The 23,601-nt window shown below is 47.7% G+C and overlaps 2 protein-coding genes across 6 annotated transcripts in view; both read right to left on the minus strand.

The window, feature by feature from the left end:
* The window catches only part of Marc1 (mitochondrial amidoxime reducing component 1), a 24,630-nt gene extending 23,591 nt beyond the window's left edge, over window positions 1-1,039 (minus strand). Inside the window, exon 1 of the mRNA XM_021158543.2 lies at window positions 548-1,039. Within this exon, the coding sequence (XP_021014202.1) occupies window positions 548-831 (284 nt within the window). The 5' untranslated portion in view covers window positions 832-1,039. The remainder of the gene's footprint in view (window positions 1-547) is intronic.
* A 2,809-nt stretch (window positions 1,040-3,848) lies between these two features.
* The window catches only part of Marc2 (mitochondrial amidoxime reducing component 2), a 34,072-nt gene continuing 14,319 nt past the window's right edge, over window positions 3,849-23,601 (minus strand). For 4 of the 5 annotated variants that reach the window (XM_021160299.2, XM_029475991.1, XM_021160133.2 and 1 more), the window contains exons 3-8: window positions 22,753-22,921; window positions 21,531-21,671; window positions 11,015-11,076; window positions 10,861-10,932; window positions 7,839-7,985; window positions 3,849-4,050 (exon numbers count right to left, since the gene is read on the minus strand). In XM_021160299.2, the coding sequence (XP_021015958.1) occupies window positions 7,859-7,985; window positions 10,861-10,932; window positions 11,015-11,076; window positions 21,531-21,671; window positions 22,753-22,921 (571 nt within the window). In that variant the 3' untranslated portion in view covers window positions 3,849-4,050; window positions 7,839-7,858. Of the gene's footprint in view, window positions 4,051-5,543; window positions 6,765-7,838; window positions 7,986-10,860; window positions 10,933-11,014; window positions 11,077-21,530; window positions 21,672-22,752; window positions 22,922-23,601 lie in introns of those variants that run through there. The other variant, XM_021160221.2, reaches the window with a different exon arrangement.

The following is a 23,601-nucleotide window of genomic DNA, read 5'->3' on the forward strand; positions in this document are numbered from 1 at the left end:
CCGCCACCCCCACCCCCGGCCCCGTGCAGAACCTTTATCTGACAAGAGCCTTGGGGAAATAACACTCACAGCTTATTTTCTTAAGCTGTATGATCATGCTCAACTACTGCACTAACAGGGATGAGCCGTGCCTAGGATCCAGGATCTATTGTCTTAGTTTTTCTAAAGTTAAGACTATCACTGAGAGTAAAGTCACCAAGGACCAATCCCTTCAGGGTCCCTGGGTGGAGGGAGATTGAAGTTTCTTCTTGCGGATTGGCCGGCGTGAGAAATGCCTCGTCTAACACCACAAGATTTGAAATAGCCACGGGAGGATGGATAGAGAGATGTCCAACTCCAGGAAGCGTGGAAACCCGGAAACTTCAGAGTTCCAGGTCCCCCGAGTTGGCTGGCGGAGGGTGAGGATCACTTTTTCCGTTTCTCACCACCCCTTTCCCAACCTCTGTGTCTCTAGTCTGAGTAAGAAGAGACCAGCGAGCTGACCCCCCTGACCTCCCCATACCCACACAGCCTAGGTCAGCGTGGTGATGCTCGGTGCTCCGCGTACCTGTCGCGCAGGTGGCCGTAGCGCAGCCCCATGGCAGTGCACTCTGCCTCGCTCACCGACACCCCCTTGCAGGACTTGATCGGGTAGATCCAGAGCTGTGCCACCGTTCCCACTTGCTGTAGCCGCCGGCGTCGCCGGGGACGCGCACGACGCCAGACCACGGTCCCCAGGGCCACCGCGGCCAGTCCCAGCGCGGCGACGCTGAGCCAGGTGGACCGCGGCTGGCCCGGGACCCGAAACGCGGAGAAGCCAAAGAGGGTCAGCGCCCAGGACCCCGCACCCATGGCTGGAGCGGGCGGGACGAGCGCTGATACACCTCCGGCGCCGACTGGTCCAAGAGCTACTGTGGCCGGCGGCCTGGGCCTGAGCCCAAAGGTCAGCAGCTCCTGACCCTTCCCCTCCAATCCAAATTGTGCATCTTCATTCGGCCTGAGCGGGAGGTGGTGGCTCGGCTGTGGAATCTCACCGCTTGCCCCTACTTTCCTCTGCCTTCCCCACTTCGGTCCCTCCCTCCGTCCCTCCCCTTCCCTCCGTCGCTGACCCTCTCCCAGGATCAATCAGTGCAGAGCAGCTTATTTACATGTTTGCAGAGTTGTTTATTTGACCTAAAACACACAACGTTTGCAGAACGTGGCGTGATTTTGAAATTAGAAACCAGGCTGCGGGCAGCCGTCCCTCTGGGATCTGTGGGGAGCAGTTTGGCAGCAGCCAGGGCGCTTCCAGCCAGCTGGGATATGAAGTGAAAAGATCTGACCAGCTTGAGGATCTACAGGGCCAATCCTGGGCTTCGGCTATTCGCAGACCTGGACTAGGTTTTAGACAAGCTCCCCCGCCCCCCCCCCACACACCACACTCCCCATCCACACGCCCCTCTTTTCCCTGCGTCCTAATGTGGACTGGCACTGCCAAGTATCTCTTCCGAATGCTACCGCATCTTGAACAACAAAGACAATACCATCAAGGTACCTTGGGCGCCTTAGGCACCTGTTTGGTGTGTCAAGCTGCTAAAATGTCATATTTATTTAAGACTGTTCTAACCGGAGTATTTTCTCTACTAAGTTAAGGCAGAGAGACTGGACTTTGTACTGAAACAAGGGCTGGGGATTTTACAGCCAAGGGGCAGTGCGGGGATGAACATGGCTGCAGGAATAAAGATTTCTCTGAAGAGAAGCTTGTGCCCTTCCCTCTAGCCAACAGACTCTTGAAAGAGTGGACTAAGAAACTGGAGTCCCCCGACTCCACCCCATCCCAAGTCTCAGGGTGAGAGGAGGAGATGGCTGGGAGCCTAGTATCAGTCGGAGGGAGAGCCTGCCTCCCAGAGAGAGATTCCAGAGAGTTCTGACAAAGCCTCAGACCGCCTGACACACGGGAGGGTCTGATGGGTAGGATCACACTTTGACCAGAACAGTTCTGCTGATGGGCAGCATCCTGAAGCAGAGAGGGACAGTCCCCAAAACTCGATGTTCACATGGAAATGCAAGAATGAGGTATCATGGAGGCCAGGCAATGTGCGGCCAGCTGAGTTGGACGCCCTGTTAGAGGTGCCCAGAGAGACCACTGTGTGGAGAGTGGAAGAAGCAAGCAGAATGCTAGCACACACTGGCCTCAGCTAGCTGGGCATCTCACTTCCCTGAGTTTGGGCATGAAATGTCACTCTCTAGCTTGCATGTCCCCGGCAGGTGGCACTATTTAGGGAGGCTGAAGTAAATGATGAGGTGTAGCCTAGCTGCGGAGGAAGGAAGTCTCCTGAGGGCTGGCCCCTTCCTGACCATCTGCTTCCTTCCCTTGGCTTGTCAGGTAAAATTGACTCAGGATACAGCTTCATATCCCACGTTTACCTCACAGCCTGCTGGAAGCCAGGGGCCCAGGACCCAGCGAAGGAGAAGACGGAAGGAGCAACAGCTGTCCCCCATGGATGATGAGACGTCATCAGCTATATGCCTTAGACCAGCAGTTCTCAACCTACCTAATGTTGCCACCCGAATACGGCTCCTCATGTGGTGGCGACCCCCAACCATAAATTCTTTTCACTGCTACTTCATACCTGTAATAGTGCTACTGTTAGGAATCGTATCGTAAATACCTGATAGGCAGGATATCTGATATACGGCCCCCGTGGAAGGAGCGTGACCCACAGGTTGAGGACCACTGGCTTAGCCAGTCATGTGCACGAAGTTCAAAGTGCCCTGTACACACCAGTGACCAATTAAGGCTTAGAACCCAGGGAAGACACGTGGTGATTTTGTAAAATGAGTGAGAAGCAAATGTCACAGAGGGAAGTAGGAGAGACTGGCACTTACTTATTAATGACAATGGAACCGCACAGCTGTCAGAGAGCTAACTCAGCTCCATGTTAACTTAGTGTTTTTACTGTTATTGCAAGCTAGCTCATCATTCTGGGCTACCGTGAGCCTTTAAGACTGAGTTCATGGTTTCTCCTTGTTCCTTCTTCTGAAGATTCCATTCCTTTACATTCCACTCTCTTGTAGAATTGGAAGAATTCACAATTATAGATAAGTTCTGCCTGTCTTGATAGGATCAGAATGCAATATAAAGTCACAGTCACAATATGAACAAAATAACCCATGACCTCTGAAGTCATTTCTGTATGTAAGCATACTTCTATAACAGCAAGGTAAACAATAATGAAACCAGACTCAGCAGGACTCAACAGCCAGGCCAAGACCAGCTAAGCAGGCTTTCATGATGTGAGCATGATATGAGCATGCGAGCACATCAGATATTCAGGGCAGGAGGGTTCCTTTTCTTGCTTTTCTCAAGCAATATTACCTAACTGAAAAGTATAAACATTTTTTAAAAGTGGCAGCTTTCGAGCTGTTTCTTTAAACCTCAGCAATAGTAGAGGCAGGAATGAGAAAAAAATGTAATAGCGGGTGTAACATTGTCTTAGTCAGGGTTTCTATTCCTGCACAAACATCATGACCAAGAAGCAAGTTGGGGAGGAAAGGGTTTATTCGGCTTACACTTCCATGCTGCTGTTCATCACCAAAGGAAGTCAGGACTGGAACTCAGACAGGTCAGGGAGCAGGAGCTGATACAGAGGCCATGGAGGGATGTTCTTTACTGGCTTGCCTCCTGGCTTCCTCAGCCTACTCTCTTATAGAACCCAAGACTACCAGCCCAGGGATGGTCCCACCCACAAGGGGCCTTTCCCCCTTGATCACTAATTGAGAAAATGCCTTACAGTTGGATCTCATGGAGGCATTTCCTCAACTGAAGATCCTTTCTCTGTGATAACTCCAGCTGTGTCAAGTTGACACAAAAATAGCCAGTACAAACATTCAGAATAATTGCAGACAAACTCCATTTATTTTTCTAAAAACCTCATTGTCTAAAATTTATACAGCCTCACATTCCTAAACCACCTCTGGCACTTTTCTTGAATTAACTCAAGGCCTACACAGCTCCGAAAGAAAATCAGAGATCCGTTTCCAGGAAGATGGCCGTGAGGACTCGCACATGCGTCTCCCCGGACCTGGAAGCTGAACAAATAAGATTCTCTATTACTTTGCTACTCAGACCTTTAGTAATAAATAATTCAAACTTGAGCAAAATAGTCACTGATTGAAGTTAAAATTTGAGGAATGTAAATGATTAGCTGCCAAAGTTCCCACCACAGAAAACAGCCGCTTGTGAAAATCGGTTCCCATCAGACCCCCAAGGAAACGTCTTACTTGATACTGCTGGCTGTTGACCACACTGTACTTTGTGCCCACAAAGGCTCACATGTAGAGGTATGAGAAGTAATGTGACTCCTGAGAGATTATTTCCTCACACTTTGGTGAGCACAGCAGGATGCTCGTAAGGCCTGTGCCTCTCTAGGCTGTGTCTCCTCATCTCCATAATGCTAGGTCAGTTGGCCTCAGGAGCAGTACTGCTTAGGTCTAGGCATCTGTTATCCCTCCCTCCACACAGGAACACACAGGATGGGGAGAGATTATTTTAGAGTCTTTGAAACTCAAGGCCTCCTGGAAAGCCGAGAGCAAATGGAAGCTGCCTGCATGGTCTACAGAAGTGTGGTCGGTCATGCTTTCTTACTGCAGATAGGATCTGAATACTAGGTCAATCACCAGGTGATCACTGCGCCTGTGCTCAGTCACCCAGAGCTGGGACAGCAGGGGGAAGTCCAATTGGAGCTGTCATTTCCTCTCTAGTATCTTCTACACCTCATCAAATCCAAGACAGAGCAATTAAAAGACACATCAATTTTGAAACACAAGGATTTTATTTTATTTTTCCCTTTTTGGTGTTTGATTTTGTTCTTTGAATCATGTCTTTTTATGTAGCACTGGCTGTCCTGAAACTCACTATGTAGACCAGGCTAGCCTCAAACTCACACAGACCCACATGACTGTGCTTCTCAAGCATAGGGAAAAAGGTGTGAATTATCACATCTGGCTATTTAAAATGTTTTAAATTACATTTACTGGTGTGTGTGTGTGTGTGTGAGAGAGAGAGAGAGAGAGAGAGAGAGAGAGAGAGAGAGAGAGAATGTGTATGTGTGTGAATGTGTGTGTGTATGGCATGGCACATATGTGGAGACCAAAAGACATCTTGGGAGCTGGAGAAATGGCGCAGTGGTTAAGAGCACTGACTGCTCTTCCAAAGGTCCTGAGTCCAATTCCCAGCAACTACACAGTGACTCACGACCATCTGCAATGGGATCCGATACCCTCTTCTGGTGTGTCTGAAGACAGCTACAGTGAACTCATATACATAAAACAAACAAATAAATCTAATGAAAGAAAAAAGACAACTTGGGAAAAGAAACCGTTCTCCCCAGCCACATGGTGGGCCTGCGGAATTGAACCTAGGACGACGACAGACTTGGCGGCAAGCGCCTTTACCCACTGAGCCACCTCTCCAACTCTCACAAGAATTTTTGCAAAACCTATGCACCCTATGTTTTATGAGAAGCATTTCAGATATGTTTAGACAGGCATCTTGGAAAAAAAAAAAACAAACAATAAAGTGCTGGGTGTGATGGACCTGAATTTAATCCCGGCACTCAGGAGGCAGAAAGGCAAACAGATCTCTGAGTTCAAGGCCAGCCTGGTCTACAGAGTGAGTTCCAGGACAGCCAGGGCTGTCTCAGAAAAACAGGAGCAAGGAGTATGAGGACAAGCTCATTACAGCAGGTAGCTGTAACAGGGTACGGTTTCTCCATCCTGTCTCAGCTGAAGCCATTTTGGTTTCTACCCCTTGGCCTAAAAAGTCCCTCGGGAAAGCACCCAACCCTGTTCTGGAAACGCAGGGTCAAAATGCCCCAGCTAACTGCGTGTTCTTGGCTTGCTAACCTGCTTGCTCGTTTGCCCCGGCAACTGCCAACCAGGATGTAGTTTTTCCGTACTCCTTGTCATTAATAAGTCCTTGTAGATGCATTAGGGGCTGCTTAAAACATATGCTCTATTTGAACTTCGTCATGCGGAGTGGTCTCTGGGCTTTGGTTCCTTTTGCTCATTTCCTGTCTTACATGTATACCTCAATGGTCCCTAAGTCTATGCAACAGTACAAAGGACAAAAGAGAAACATGGCTGATATGTGCCTAACCCTAACCCTAACCCTGTTTCTGATATAATGAACTAATACCAAAAATAACTTTTATTAAGTGTTGTGGTGAGGACAACCTTTACGTCCTATTTATAATCCATAGAGACTCGGAGCTAAGGATGAACCCCAGTGTGTCTGCTGTTACCCCTAGTTGACATGAATGGTCAGTCATGTGGGCAGGGGCAAAGCCACAGAGAGATGACCACATGTGAGAATCCCAGGAAAGAAGTACAGAGAAAAGTCTCAATCAAAAGTTTGGGCTCTGAGGTGAGTTTAAAACCTAGGAAATCGGAGCTGGGGAGGTTTAAGAGCATTGGCTGCTCTTACAGAGGACCTGGGTTAGGCTCCCAGAGTCCATAGCAGCTCACAACCATCTGTAACTCAAGTTCCATGGAATCCATCGCCCTCCTCTGGTCTCTGCAAGTACTGCGTGTATACAGTACACATGCAGGTATACAGGCAAGATACATACATACACATACACATACACATAAAATAAAAACAAACAAGAACAGTGCTTCGGGGTGGGTAATAGGTTCGGAAAGAAGAGCTGTTTAGAATCTTCAAGGGACGGTCTTCCAGTGACTCCTCATTCCGACAAGTTGAGGGTTCTGCTTGTGTCTGCAGGGTTCAGGGTTGAGAGGACCTGGTACAATCAGTGTAAGAACATTACTGTCTGCCTTTGCAGCACCATCCAGTCAGCTCGAAACACTTACTGTCTTTACTTTAGGTTATATTCAAGAGATGTCTGATAAAGCACTCACTTTCAATATTTTCTTCCTTTTTTCATACAGACAGACAGACAGACACACACACACACCCTAACCCTAACCCTAACCCTAGAGAATCATTCGCCTTCATCCCTTATTCCCTTTTTGTTGCTGATAATGTTTTGTTGTCTGAGACGGGAATTCTCTGTGTAGTCCTGGGCGTCCTGAAACTAGCTTTGTAGACCAGGCTGGCCTTGAACTCAGAGATCTGCCTGCCTCTGCCTCCCAAGTGCTGGGACAAAGGCGTGCGCCACCACCGCCCGACTCCTTGTTTCTTTAACCATGCTCCCCAGGGAGCCAGGGGCACCTGCCAGTCTGCCAGCTCAGCCCACATTGGTATTTTATGACCAAATGGGAAGTAGGGAGGTGAAGGTACAGATTATTAAGGAATGGGCAGAGGAAGGAGGAACACTTTTTTCTGATTCCCAAACTGCGCGTTCTCCACATAATTAAAGCAGCAGAAGGTTTTTTGTATTTTTTGTTTTTTTAAAGCATCTGAGTCAGGGATTAGTAGTGCACACCTTTGATCCCAGCACTCAGGAGGCAGAGGCAGGCGGTTCTGTGAGTTCAAGGCCAGCCTAGGCTACACAGAGAAACTCTGTCTTGAAAAACAAAACAAAACAAAACAAAACAAAACAAACAAACAAAGGCGTGTGAATGAGCCGGCTCAGCGGTTAAGAGCACTGGCTGTCCTTATAGAGGACACAGGTTTGATTCCCAGCACCCACACAGCAGTTCACAACTGTCTGTACTCCCCTTGCAGAGGATCCGGGGCCCTCTTCTTTCTGGCCTCCTCGGGCACTGCCACACAGGTGGGACATATACATGCAGGCACAACATCCATACACAGAAAATAGTAAAATAATTTAAGAATTTTTAAAGAACCAGAAGATGAGAAAATGTGGCCGTGTTGTCAAGAGTCCAAGTTGTAGACACAAAAGGAAACTTACCATGTCGGCCATGGGATCCACTAATCCACCATCCGATACACAGGGTCACCCACTCTCAGGCTCCCAAGCTTCTCCACTGAGAAATACATCCCAAAAAGTGGAGATGACTGGTATATACTCTTCACAGAAGGATCACACAGGCGATAGCTGAAAAAAAAAAATCAAAATCTGTCATCAGGCCCAAAGGGAGATGGGAGTCTAGTGTTATTCGCAGAACTTGGAAGACTGCTCCTCAGGCTAATTATGGGCCAACAACAAGCCCTTTCTACAGTGGACAGGAACGATTGTAAAGTAGCCAAGCCAAATGTGGTAACACACACTTTTAATCCCAGCACTCAGGATGCAGAGGCAGGTAGATCTCTGAGTTCAAGGCCAGCCTGGCCTACTAAGTGAATTCCAGGACAGCCAGGGCTACACAGAGAAACCCATTCTTTCAAAAAATAATAATAATGTGTGGGTTTGTGTAAGTATGTATGAATACTTTATTACTTAGGTACCTTGGACTCACAATTCATGGGAAAAAATTGCTCATGAAATCTCTGAATGGAACCACTGAGGTGACTGGCTTTCAGTGTCAATGACACAACCTAGAACCACCTAGGGAAAGAGTCTCAATGAGAGATTCTCTACACTGGGTTGGCCTGTGGGCTGATGTAGAAAGTCCCAACCCAGTGTGGGTGGCGCCATTCCCTAGGCAGGGTGTCCCGAACTATCTGAGAGTGGAGAGAGCAAGCTGAGCACAAGCAAGTGGGCAAACAGGCATTCATTTCTCTGTTCACGACTCCATGTGATGTGACTAACTGTTTTAGGTTCTTGCCCCAACTTCCCCACAATGACATACTGGATCCTGGAATTGGGAGCTGAAATAAACCTCTTTCTCCCTTGACTTGCTTTCCTCAAGACATCTTATCTTACCCGGGCGATGAGACGAGAACACTTGCCAAAGCTCTGGGTTGACGCATTGGCTCCCAGTACTTTCAATTTCTCCAACATTAAGATTCAAACAAAAATTAAGGCAGTAATGTCACTGACCAGTCAGACTGCTGATAAAAGTCCAAGGACTACTGAAGAAAAATTACCTTGACTGTATTTTATGGAACTGAAAATCCAAAGGCCTCATGAAATAATGTTAGAAACACAGAGCAAAACAGAAGAAATGCAAACAAAACCACCAGCCACCCCTAAAAAATGCTGAATGAGTCCTTTTTGTCCTTTTCTATTTTTTGCAATGTTTGAGGTGGAACCCGGGGCCTCTTAGATTATTAGAAATTGATGAGAAGGCCTGGGGATGCCTCCGTTGGTCATGTGTTTGCTGTGCAGGATTAAGGACCTGGAGTCACATCTCCAGCAGCCAGAAAAAGCCCAGTGGTACCCACCTCCAATCCTGGCACTGGGGAGGCAGGGACAGATGATCTCTGGAGCTCACTGGCAAGCTCACTGGCAAGTTCACTGGCCAATGAGAGAGAGGCCTTGTCTCAAACATAAACTGAAGTGCATCCTGGGTGGGCAGAGCCACGACAGCCTGTGTGTCTTCAGCTTCTAGCTGTCCCTGCTTCCAAGCTGGCGCTGGCCCAGCCACTCAACACTGCTTTGTGTCTCCACAGAAAGAGGCTCACACATCCCATCTCTAGGAACCCCACTGTACAGCTTCTACTGCCAGTATGACATGCCTCTTTGACATTAGAGGGAACAAGGACCGAGTTCCGTATATCTTGAGCCTGGCCCAGGGAGCTCCTAGTCACCTAGCATTTTCTGAAGACCTGGCCGCAGACAATCTGGACCAAGTTAAGACTATTATGACCACAGACTATGGATATGGGTTAGAAATTGATGACACGGATGCAAGAGAAGTGAATGTGCCCGTAAGGAATCATGTGTGATGCTTGAGATGAGAGAGACGTGCAGGAATGAACTGTGGAAACCTCTTCCTCACTCTGAGAACACATGTGCGTGTGTGTGTGCGTGTCTGAGAGTGAGAAGACAGCAGAGTGCTGCTAACAGCAGCTCTAAACTGCCTAGGAGGTCTGCCCTTTGACAATAAGTCTAATCACTGGAGAGGTGGCTCAGGTTAAGAGAACTGACTGTTCTTCTAGAAGACAAGGATTCAGTTCCCAGCAGCCACATGGCAACTCATAACTGTCTGTAGCTCCAGCTCCAGGGGGTCAGACACCTTCAAGCAGACACACTTGCAGGCAAAACACCAATGCACATAAAATACAAAATAAATAGATCGTTTTAAAAAACAAGAAATTTCTATAAAACAAACTCAAAAAAACAAACATGAAAAGCAGTTGATAAAGTCATTCAATGTAAACCTCTGCCCTACACACACATACACATAAACACACACACATATACACACACACATACATACACAAACACATAAACATACACACACATACATATTCACATACACACACATACATACATTCACATACAGACACATACACACACGTATATACACACATACATACATACACACATTCATACACACAAATACACATATATACATGCATATACACACATATACATACACACATACACACAAACATACACATTCACTCACACACAAACATACACATTCACTCACACGCAAATACACACACATTTACTCACACACATACATGCATATACACACATACACACACCATCTACACTCACACACATAACAAACAAACACACATATGCACATATACACACACACATACACACACAATCAACACACATATGCACATACACACACACATATATACAAACAAACACACACATACACACATCAGAAAAGAAGTTGGTGACAGGTTAAAGTTCCAAAATAGGACATTGTACAACTAAAAATGTATCCGAATAGAGGATCCACCTAGAAAATTAAAAATATAAAAAGAGGAAGAAACAGGGACTCACATCCTTGAGGGACAGATACAAATCAAAGATGCCCCTGGGAGAGCGCATAGACACCTGGTGCCTGACAGGTGGTTATAGGCACTGGTGATATCAACAATAAGGGAGCACGCTGGTGTCCTACCTCTTCAGGGTCTCCAGCGGTTCCTTCCTGTCTATGATGCCGGTGTCTGGGTCCACTGTAGTCAGAACGCACCTGTCAAAGGCCAGGGTTAGATGGCGGTTACACACGGAAGTGCATTCCACACCCAGAGGCCACGTCTAAGCCCAGCCTTTACCTGGGACAGCTCAACACCCTTTTCATCTCTACGTCACCAATCAGGAGTTCATCCCAAGTATCCTAGGAGAACAGGGAGAGGTGGCTTTAGAGTCTTGGTCAGGTAATACACATGACATCAGCAGCAGGACTCTGAGAACTCTGGAAAGTGTCAGAGAGAGAGAGACAGACAGACAGACACAGTCAAGCTCAGGACGTATGGCTGACCTTAACTATTTTACAGCACTGAGTATGGAACCCAATGCCTGTGCATAGGGGCCACGCAGCCAATCAGAGCACTGCCTCTTAGTGCCAGGCATCTTCCTCTTGATTCACAGTCTCAATCACTGATTCTGCCAGGTCAGCAAGAACAAGCCTTCCAAAATTCGCGCTTCCCAGCAGACTCCCCAGATGGCTTTCCGCCACACAAAGAGAAACCTGCAGCTCTTGAGACAAGCCTGCTCTAAGGTTTAGCTCAACCTGTGGGTCACGACCCCTTTGGCAACCCTCTATCTCCAAAAATATTTGCATTACAATTCCCAACAGTAGCAAACATATTTACTGGAACAAAAGTAGCAAAATGAAGTAGCAACAAAAATAATTTTATGGTTGGGAGTCACCAGGACACTCAGAGCTGCAGTTACAGATGTTTGTGAGGTGCCTGCCTTGTTACCCAGGTGCCAGGATCCAAATGCTGTCCTTATAATTACACAACACTTTTAACCACGTAGTCTTCTCCCCAGACACCAAGTCACGTTTTGTCCAAGTTGGTAGAATCTATGAAGGGCTGTCTGTATACATATAAGGGCATATATACAGATCATGGGGTTACATCCTACCGGAGGCTAAATATCTTCTATCAGGGGTTGAATGCCAACACACTGAATGGGACAAGGAGCAGCAGGCTGTGAGAGTGTGACAAGACAGAGAATACATGACCAAGCAGAGAGAGAGAGAGAGAGAGAGAGATCAGCTTTGGTCAGTTTGAAGATCCCTCAGCCCCAGATCCTGTCTCTAACCTGGAAACAGATTCATGTATCAGCATGAACTCCTGCATCCACTTTGTCACGTGTCTGCACGTGACATCATCCAGATGTCAGAGGACCCTGTCTTGGTGTCTTTACAGCACCTTAAGGTCTGTAATATCACAGTCACATGCTTACATAGAGCTACATAAAGATTATGGTCCCTCTTATTAATTAAAAAGTGATTTAGGAGCTTGGCAGGATGCCCCACGACTGTAATTCCAGACCTTGGGGGATATGGCCACAGATCTGGGAATTCCATGACTCGGGTTATCCCCACAGCCTAGGCTACAGCCTAGGTCCATCTCTTGAAGGTTTGTGACTGATCTACTGAGACCCACGTACAATCCTTTGTCTGGGCCTCTAGGAGAAATGGGGCATTTAAAGATGCCTACAATCAGATGCAAAAAATGGTCCTTAGAAACTGACGTCAGCCAGGTGAGGCTTCTGAATAGATGAACAGAGACATATATGAGGAAGAACTGACCCCCTGGTTAGCTGGTGGCTTTGACTCCCTCAGGGCCTGAGAAGGACTTAAGTTTCTACGGAGGGCAGAGCGAGGGCAGGAAGGAGCACCACCTAGTCTCCCATCTGCAACTGGCTAGGACATCGTGATCCACTCTGCATTCAAAGGCAAACTAGCTCCTCCCTTGGGCCTAAGGGAATTATTGAGCAAAGCACAATTAGTATCCCAGTACCAACTGGGTCTTCAAAACCAGACATCTCCCACCCAGTGTGACCACAGCAACAGTACAGAGGTCTCCACAGATGACCTGGGTCCCCGGTTACCCTCCAAGAAACTGCTTCTGGTGGAAATAAACACGATGTTCCAAGCAATCAGTTGGTCCAGGAGCTACGTAAGCTTTGTAAAAAGCCAAGGTCACACCACGTGACAAACGGTGTTCAAACAGTGGAACTCCAGAGACAGCACGTGGCAAACCTCCCGCTGGAGGGTGACCAGTACAGCCCCTGTCTGGAAGGGAAAGAGCCCAGGACTGTAAGCAGGCAGGGGTTCTACACTCCTTTCGCCACACGAGGGCGCTGCAGCCACAGGCATGTGAGCCAATGGCAGCTTGGGAGGCCAAGGCTCCCCAACTCCCAATTCCCTTACTCCAAGTGACAATGAGTTCAACATTCCAAGCTATTTGTCTGTGGAAATCTGCACTATGGCTTTCACAGAAAGCCAGCAACCTTGACATGTTCAGTTAGGGTCTTAGCTCAACTAGGTCAAATGTTCCATAGGTCAAGTGCAGGGCTCCTTAACAGTTTATCTGGCTTCCCACAATCTGTCCTTAACGCCTCCAAATTCTAGCTCTGACTGCGTCCTGTTAATGACTTTATTAGGCACCCATCCTCATCTGATCATTGTTCACATTTTGGTTCAAAAGCGCTGCTTTGAAAACGACTACGTTTAAGCTTAAATGCAATGGTTAATTTAGTTTCTAAAGGAAAAGAATGGGTTTTAAATAACTCAAAAATTAAATTCACCATGGAGGAGTTTAATATTCACTAGACATATCAACGCAAAGAAATGCGCTATCCAGCAAGATTCCAGGGGCTCCACAAACCAGGAAACCGTTAGAAAAGTCTAGTGCGCCCCCTGCTGGTTCAAAAGCCAAGCTGCACTCTGACAAAATCGGGCCCCTAGTCAGAGCTAGGAGGAATTTGAGTGGGAAGAGAGAAAAGGGAAGAGAAATGGTCAAGGAAAAAAGGGGGCGGGGAGGACGGGAATGATACTCTGTGTTATGGGCTCCACTCTGTGCAATGACACCGAGAATGTCTTTATTGTTACTACTTTTTAACAGTGTGCGGGTGTTCTGCATGTGTTTATGTGCACGCAGTGCGTGAGGAAGCCCAAAGACAGAATTGCATCCCCAGGCTCTGGGGCTGTAGAGATCTGTGAGCCACCATGCAGGTGCTGGGAACCAGATGTGGGTCCTCTGCAAGAGCAGCCAGTGAGCTAACTGCAGAGCCACCACTCCAGCCAGCCCATCCTGGGGATTTTCTGTCAGGCTGTGCATGCTTTGTAAATAGGAAAACTAAGACTACACCAGGCTTTCCACCTGATGCAAGACCCTGAGAAAAAGATGACGGAAGGGCTGGGGGCAAGGAGGGGAACCACACACAAACAGCGCAGGTAAGGGTGATTCCTTGAGACATTCATCACAATCCATACGAGTATTTGTTTTAAATATAGGAAACTTAAACTAGACCTAATATATAGAGAGCGTCTTTTGTTGGGGGTGTGTTTAGTGCACTGTGTATTCAAATGCTGACTTCTGTACCCAGAGATCTGGTGGCAGTCAGAACTTTGCTACTGTCATTATAGTATCACCTGATTCAGTATTTTGTAAAACATTATACTCTATCACCATCTGATTGGTTAAAATAAAGAACTGAACAGCCATTAGCTGGGCAAGAGAGGAAAGATGGGACTTCCAAGCCCAGAGAGATTATACCCTAGATGGAGAGGGTCTCCGGTGGGGACCGGGGAAGTTGGCCATCGGGACACAGATGAAGAGAGAAGTGCTGGATAAGACCAAGATGGCAGGTAATGGGCCACGTTGGGGAAGTAGGCCAGGCCTGCACTGTCTGGTTAGAATAGCTCAGAATCTGCCTAGCTAAAGTGCCTGAAGCTTTTAATAAATATAAAGGTTTCCGTGTCCTTAGAGCAAGGGAGGGCACAGAAAAACCCTTACTTTTACTCTCTTGCTCACTTCTTACCTCTCTGTAGGCAGACACGGTTATATCCACAGCTATGACTATATATATATATATCATGATATCAAATATATTTTGCCTATGCACGATCATAATACATAGATTCATTGGCCAGAGAGAAAGCATACATCACGTGACAATAGGAGCCAGAGTGGGGTCTTACCTACCAGCGGTTGGTATTTAAGAACACCACAGAGACCAGGGGAACATCAGAGAGAAGCAATACCAGCTTGGCTGAGCTTGTACCTGTGCTGGTGACAGACCATGAGGGACACCTGTGACCCAGTTCAGGTTCTCCAGGGTACAGGCAGGGAGGGAGCTCCACCATGGAATTACACACCCAGCCGGGATACGGCACATCAAAATTACATCCGTAAAATAAAAGAAATAACTCTTATCTGCAAAAGTGTCTTTAATGGACCATTTTAAAAGCTCCGTGTGTCCCCGGTTTCTGACTCTGTGGACATACCTTACCCTTATAGTGTAACTGCCCGTACAACCCAGGTGTGCAGCTATGGCCTCGCATGGGGCACAGTTCTGATCCATACTCATTGATGTTTCAATATGGCGGAGTTCTAGTTTTCTCTACTACATCGAACACATACACACCACAAAATAAGTATATGTAATTAAAAACAGAAAAGGCCTGTCTGTAAAGGGAGGCTGGAGGGATGTTGCGGTGGCTAAGAGAGAACATCACCTGCTCTCACAGAGGACCGAGGTTCAGTGCCCAGCACCCACATGGTAGCTCACAATCATCTGTAAATCCAGTTCCGGTGGATCTGACACCCTTGTCTGGTCTCCATGAGTACTGCATGCATTTGGTACGCATAAATAGACTCAGGCAAATCAACTATATAAGTAAAATAACTACATACAGATTTTAAAGAAGTCCTTGAAGTCAGTGGAAAAGCATGGCCATCAGAAACAAAGGTCTAGAAATGAGGATTTGCTCAAACGCTACCTTCTGCTGAAAGAAGTAAAACGTAAAAACAAAATTCTAGGCCTTTAGGCCCAAGCTTGGGAATGTGGCCTCTGTGGCTCAGTGCTCCGAGATGTGCTAGCGACATTCCTTCCTCCACCCACCTTCCTCCACCCACCCGCTTCCTGGGTTCAAAGAGTGTTCATTCAAAGAAAGTCACCCTGACCATTACCGGAACCTGCAATGCAAATGTGCTATTGTTAGGGGCTCTTAGATTGTTAGGGGCTCTTAGAAACTGTCTTGAGAGATAACCTGACTCTTGTGACTTTGCACTTCCTTGTGACTCTTAACTGGTATTTTTAGTATTTTTCCAACAACGCCCTCCCCACTTCCTTGAGTTGTGGTTTCTTCCTTTAAATACCCCCTTATCCAGCTACTCGGGGCGCCACAGTCCTCTACCCCTGCGTGGTGTATGACCGTGGGCCCGAGAGCGCTCTTGAATAAAAATCCTCTTGCAGTTTGCAGCAAGACCGTTTCTTGTTGGTGATTTTGGGGTGTCGCCTCTCCTGAGTCAGAACGTGGGGGAGTCCTCACGTTGTGGGTCTTTCACTGCCTGTTAGAATGGGCAGGGCTGCTGAAGTCAAGGTCGCCCCAGCACTGAGTGCTGGGGCCAGGACTCAGCACAGCTGCCTGGCTTTAGGAAAGCCTCCCACCTGAGTGCTCACCAGGGTTGACCCTGCTACTGGCACTGAGGCTGGACCTCAGTTGATAGAATCCAGGATGCGTCCAGCCAGGGTTTGCTTACCAGAACCTCACAAAAGGCGTGCCTGCAATTCTGAACACTACAAGTTCAGGGTTATCCTCAGCTCCTCGGGGAGTCTGAGGCTCAACAAACAAAACACAGCCCCTCCCACGTGACAGGGAACGCACTGAGATTCTTCCACAGTTGTCTCCCCCAGCTCTTTGAAAACAAGTAGAGGGAGGACTTACGTAAGGAAGGCGCCCTATTAAAACATCTCACGCTCAGCTCAGGACAGTGAGCAAAGTCCAGGGAACATGGAGCCCCTCACTTGCCAGCGGCAGAGATAAGCAGCAAACATCGGCCTTGTTTTAAAACCCCATCACAGTGTTACAGAAATCAAACGCGCCGCACTGTCCCAAGCCTTTTAAGACTGGCTTCATCCTCTAACTCCCCACGGGGAAAGTCCACGCCACTTGGCACCACAAGCTGCAAATGTCCCACAATGCACCTATCCTCTACTGCCCCACATTCACAATAAACGATGCCCGGACTTCTGCATCATGTTAAGGCTTGATGTATCTTTTTATTAGTTGAGGATTAAATATGTATGTGTTATATGTATGCATTAATATTTGAAAGGGTTATGACGGCAGGAGGCAGACAGGTCAGCACATCTATGCCTTCATCCTGGGCTTCCTTGCTTAACGTGGACTAAATCAGCAATGGCTCACTGTTTCACAGTAATGAGTTTGTTAAAAAGATGCATGGCTATAGAATTTTTAGAAAAATAAGAACGTCATATCTTATTTAGTATTTCTGGAAGCCCAACATAACTCAGAAATGTAACATCTAAATGGCTTGCTTTAAATAAAAAAAAAATTTTTTAAAGACTACACAGCCAAATGGCCCCAGAAAAGGGCTATGCCTATTTTAGCCTTAGTTTAAGTTTGACAAGTTACAGAAAAGCAAGAATTCTACAGCCAGTAGACATGACATCATCTTGTCTTCTTCCCTTAGCTCTAGGTCCTAAAGCAAAATTAGTACCAAAACAATATCTTAGGAGACAAATAAAAAATATTTTATTTTCTACCTTAGTTGGCATTTATTGTCACCTTGACATAGCCTTGAGTCTCAATTGAGAGACTATAAAAATCAGATTGGCCTGTGACACGCCTGTGGAGGACTGTCTTGTTAGTAACTGAGGTAGGAGGGCCCAGCCCACTGTGGGAAGCACCATTCCCTAGACAGGTAGACCTGGGCTGTACAAGGTTAACAGAGCATAAGCCAGAAACTGAGCAAGCCAGCCAGCAGGGTTTCTCCGTGCTTCCTGTTTCAAGTTCTTACTGAGTTCCTGCCTTGACTCCCCTCAAGGAGGGACCAGCACTTGAAAGTGTGGCCCTTTCCTGCTCCCAGTTGCTTTCAGTCAGAGGTTTTGATTACAGCAAGAGAGACTAAACTGGAACACTGCCTAAAGTAAAACTCCACCCCGCCCCCCCCCCCAAAAAAAACAACAGGCAAATTTCAAGGGACCAACAGTAGAACTTTTGCTTCATGAGATAATTTCTAGGCCAGTTTGGTCAACTTTAGTCATAAAGGGCAGGCAGTCTGTTTCAGCAGTCCTGGGACTTGAACCTGAAGCCTGCTGTATGCCAGGTAAGTGTTCTTGCTGTTTGAGCTGCCTCCCCAGACCTCTTTTCATTTTTAATGTTCTCTAACTTATTTATTTTTATTTTATGAGTATGTGTGAGTGACTGTCTGTATGAATGTGCGTCATATTCATGCCTGGTGCCTAGAGAGGCCAGAACTGGGGTTCGGGGAGGCTGAGAGGCACCGTGTGAGAATTGAGAACCAAACCCAGCTGTTTCGCAAGAGCAACAAGTACTCTTAGCCCGCGAGCCATTTCTCCAGGCCCTCATTTTAAATTCTGAGTCAGGGTCTCACACTTCAGCCTAGGTAGGCCTGGAACCCACTCTGTAGCCCAGGCTGACCTTGAACTTGAGGGCCCCTGCCTCCCTCCCAAGGGGCAGGCCTGTGCCATCAGGCCCAGCTAATAACGTGCGTTCCTAACACGGAGTGCCAGACTCCTCAATATTTAACAAGTGTTTTAAGAATCGCTCCTTCATCATAAACACTCGAACAGGCAATGGGGAAATCTCAGGCAGGGAGAACACGCAGGGGGTCCAGGAATCAAATGAAACTTCAGGCTCAGGCCTCTTTTGCATCAGACCTTTCAAAGACCTGCACACAATTTTGGTCTTGTTTTTCTTAAAGTGTCCCCACCACACAGACACACACACACACACTGTATATACCTTGGGTCCCATCTAACCTAGGTTTAACCTTTCAAGAAAGAAAGGGCTGACCGGCTGGGTAGACTGGGGTTCCTCTCCAGTAACCACTCTTTCTTCTTCCCTCCATCCCCTCCTCCTGTGGCTTTCCAGGCTCCTCTGACTAGAGAGTGGCTTGTGAGGCCAGTGAGCCATTGTCAGCATAGCTGTGGAACCATCTGGCTGCTGCTGTGGGTTTCAGGTAGGACCTGCAGATGCTTTGAGAAGAGACCCCCCTGATGATCCTTCCTCCTGCCGGCTGCCCTGCCACGTGCTCTCCCGAGCAGGGAGACAGGTTACCGCACATTCTAGCACTTAGTGGAACACTGCAGTCATTCACTACATCTCTGTTGCATGGATGCCAGTCACAACAGCTTCCCTGTTCAGACACCACCAGCTCCTCAATAGCCACGCCCTAAAAGTCAAATTCCTGGGACAGTGGCCTGGGACACTCCCCATCCAGCGGCCTCCAGTGCCCTTGGGACTCTGAAATACTCCAGGAGGCCCCTTTGCTCCCTTGTCCCATGCTTCTACAGCTCCTGTCTGCCTGCTTTCTCAACCCACACACAGTACAAGCCAGGGCACAGAGGCATAGCATTGCATCTTGGGAGCCAAATCGAACACGCCCACGCCCCCGCCCCCACTCCCAAGCCTCCCTTCTCCAGGCAGACTTAGCAAACCTATTTTCAACAGTTAGAATTTCGTCAGTTCAACACACTCCAGAATCACCTGGAAGGAGTCTCAATGACAGTGGTCTAGCCTGGCCTCCAGGCGGGTCTGAGGGGCTGTCTTCATTGCTTTAACTGACATGGGAAGATCCAGCCCACCGTGGGTGGCACTATTCCTAGGTCTGAGGCCCTGGACTGTATAAGAGTAGAGAGCTAGCTGAACATAAGCACACGTGCACACACTCTCTGCTACCGACTGTGCACATGACTATTAAATTTCTTTAATTCCTCCTCATATTTGTTAAATTAAAAAACCTGGTCATCTGTTTTGGGTTAGGCACTGTGAGTCAGTTCCCTGATTCAGTCAGGTTCCTGCCTTTGCTTTTCCATGCTGATGGACGATAACCTGTCACACTGACTAAAACACTTTCTCCCCTACAATGAAACACTCCTCAACTTCACTGGGGACCATTGTCACAGAGCCACGCAGTTCACACCCAGAGTCCCTCTCATCATCTCTGCGCCCAGGATCTGAGGTACAGTGCTTAGCCCATAACAGATGACCCAGATTTTTGTTTTCTTCTTTAAAGATTTATTTGTTTGTTTGTTTTGTTTGTTTATTTAATGTACATGAGTACACTGTCACTCTCTTTAGACACATCAGAAGAGGGCATCAGATCCCATTACAGATACTTGTGAGCCACCATGAGGTTGCTGGGAATTGAACTCAGGACCTCTGGAAGAGCAGTCAGTGCTCTTAACCACTGAGCCATCTCTCCAGCCCCTTGTCCAAGTTTTTTGTTTTTGTTTGTTTGTTTGTTTTTATAACAAATATGAGAAGGAATTAAAGAAACTTAGTAGCAAGTTGTATAGACAGCTGGTATGGTTTGAATTCCAGCTGTTCCCACCCATAGACACATGGGTGGGATCGCTTGGTCCCTGCCTGGAGGGGCTGCTGGTGGCTGTGCACTTTTAGGAAGTATCACAGAGCTAGCAGCAAGAAAGTAGGGAATACAGCTAGATCGTGTCGGTTAGCAGACATCTTCTGCATGCACTGCTGTTTTTAAATTGTCAAATTGTGTGGACAGTGACTTAATTGGCTTAAATCAGTCCTTTGCAAAGGTTTACCAGAAAGCAGTGGGTCTCAACCTTCCTAATGCTGAGACCCATCAGTACAGTTCCTCACGTTGTGGTGACCCCCTAACCATAAAATTATTTTTATTGCTTCTTTATAACTGTAATTTTGCTACTGGTATGAGTCATAGTGTAAATATTTTTTTGGAGATAGAGGTTTGCTAAAGGGGTCGAGACCCACAGGTTGAACCACTGCACGTTGAGAACCCACAAATAAGGGCACATTCTCATAGAGAGGGACCCACTGGAGCAAAGAGCTGAGGTGTTTAAGAGCTTCTCCTCTGGGTGCTAACCACCTGGGTCCCTACATTGGCACCCTCACTCCAGGTCCTCAGAGGCAGGTGGCAAACCTTGTGTTGTTCCTCCAGCTGAACCCCTCATCTGCTGGGCAGAGCTGGGGGAACCTTCCTAAGCATGTTTTTCTTATATAAAGGGGATTATATTGCAGACTTCAATGGGTTTCAGGAGAGCTCAGTATGAAGGCATTAATTAGTCCAGGGCCTCACACCCAATTAGTGATCAGAAAGCCTAGCCCTCTCCTCTCCAGGCTCAGTATACTTCTCATGACCAAGCAACATCCTGCTGTGTGGAGGAGGCTGGGAGTGAATGGGAAGGCACGAAGACAACTCTGACCACAGCAATACCTGCCACAGAGCACCGTCCATAGGTGGAGCTTCTGTATCTTCATAGCCTATACTTGGGGACCTAGAATCTTGGCACATACTCCTGGGTGGTACAAGGGAGAAGGAGGGCTGCCTCTTTATCTTCCCCTCCTTTCCTTTTGCCTATGCTATGGGAATATAGTGCAGTCTCAGCTGCAAGCTGGAATTTGGTTTGCTATGGAGCCTAAGCATAAGAATGTGAATAGCGCTCCCTAGAGGCCAGGAGGCCATAGGTGCCAGAGAGACCAGAGAATCTGAGTTATTGCAGGAGCTCAATTTGAGCTCAGCTCTGAGTACAACACATCCAAGCTCGATGCCCGTGTCGGTGGCGCCTTACCTCCTCGAAAGCCTCGCAGCCTGACACCACGATGTTTGGCCTGAAATGTTCCATCTTCACTTTCTTCTTCAGCCTGGTGTTGAGATCGACTAAGGAGGCTTCAGAAATCAGGTGGACAGGGCTGCAGTCCGGGTAGGCTATCTGTCGCGGAACACGGCACCGTCAGGCCTCCCCACCCACTGGCACTGTCCCTCGGGAGCCCAGCAGAGTCCAGATAGACAATCTCTCAAGTGTGGAATGGGAGGGGCTTGTAGGCAGGATGTAAGCACTGAAACGCGGCTTCAAGCCACTCACAGAGCAAGGTCGCAGCTTGGGCTGCCTCCTGTTCTTTTATTTAATTATGTATTTATTTGAGACAGGGACTCACTACCTAGCCTTGGATGCCCTAGAATTTATTACGTAGACAGGGTTGTGCTCGAAGTCACAGAGAGCCACATGCTTCTACCTCGGGAATGACAGGATTAAAGGTGGGCACTACTACATCTGCTGGCATCCGCCAGCCTGCTCAACTTCCTCATGATAGGGAGACGTCTGCTGCTAATCTAGTCAAAACCTATTGATCGCCAATAGATAACCTGACACTGTTCTAGGTGGGTAACAGCGCCCCCTGGAGTAACAAAGCAAATAAATTATATCTTTAATACTATTATTAATAATAAATAAGCCTGCCTTGGCTTGAATGGAGAATCCCTGAGGTGCTTGTGTCTTAAAACGTGGCTCATTACAGTTTTCTCTCGCAGGAGGTGCCTTCCTGCCCATGAGTTAGCTGTACCGCACTCAGGCAGCCTGGAGAGTCTGCGTCAGGAGAGGCATGTTCAGTCCCAGAATCTCACTTACTTAGCAGCCAGCCTCATTTCCTCTCTGGAACAAGGCCTTTAGTCCAGGCTGGCCTTGGGTTCACAGCGATCCTCCTGTTGTAGCCTCCTAAGTGCTGGATTACAGGCATCAGCCACCACATTCAGTTTCCAGCCAATTTCCTCCTGCATTCTCATCTCCCTAGAAGTCACCCCTGGCTCCGCCCTCCACAAATCTCCTATACCCAGGCCTCTGCACAGCAGAAGTCCCAGCATTGAGACACCCCTTATCTCCTTCCCTCTCCGGCCTTAAAGTGTAGGCAGTGCCCTGGACCACTGCTAAGTCTCCTGAGGGGCTCCTAAGGACAGAGAAGGAAGCCCAGAGAGCCCAGAGTACCTGGCAGAATGGAGGAAGACTGTATGCTCACCTCGTAGTTCTGAAGGTAGCTTTCAGAAGGGTAAAGGTTCTTCGTTGTTCTTCCTTTCATGCTGGTATCAAACTGAACCAACCTGTAGGCTTGAGTCTTCAGGTAGTTGGTGAACCACTGGGCTACCTCATCGCCACAATCTCTGCCTTTAATGTCGAGACCAAATAGCCTAGAAGGGACGTTAGAGGATTACTTATGTGGGCACACTGGGGGACAGTGGCCTGAAGGTACCAGGAGGTTGCTAAGGTCTTCAGAGAGGAACCGGGAAGGAGCAGAAGAGGGTCCAGGATATTATCTGGGGAAGATCTCCCCAGCTCTTACGCCTGCGAATCACCTCAACGCTTGTCTCCTGGGTTGGAATCTGAAACCCTGCATTTCTGATATGCTTCCAGCCATCCAAGTGGCTGGTCCCCGGACCATTTAGGAATACCATGGGTTCTGGTTTCTTTCAGAAGAGGGGGGCTGCATGAGGCGGGAGCACCTTTGGTTGGGATTCCTCAGACCTGGACCAGATGGGGAGCACTAACTCCCTTGGCCTGTTGATGGTCTTAAATAAACTTAACACTTCTGCCCGTCCTTCTGCTCCCAATATAAACTGGAGATAAGAACATTAGTGCTACCTCAGGGAGAGGGGTGTGTGCAGGTTAGACCATGCTGTGATCTCTGCTGTGCCCAGGGATTGGTTTAAAGACTTCCTTTACTTGAGATGTTATAGGTTGTGGGTCCCTGACAGAGCTTATAAACTGATATGTAAATATTTTTTTTTTTTCGAGACAAGGTTTCTCTGTATAGCCCTGGCTGTCCTGGAACTCACTTTGTAGACCAGGCTGGCCTCGAACTCAGAAATCC

The sequence above is a fragment of the Mus caroli genome, chromosome 1 (genome assembly GCF_900094665.2).
Source record: "Mus caroli chromosome 1, CAROLI_EIJ_v1.1, whole genome shotgun sequence".
Taxonomy (NCBI): Eukaryota; Metazoa; Chordata; class Mammalia; order Rodentia; family Muridae; genus Mus; species Mus caroli.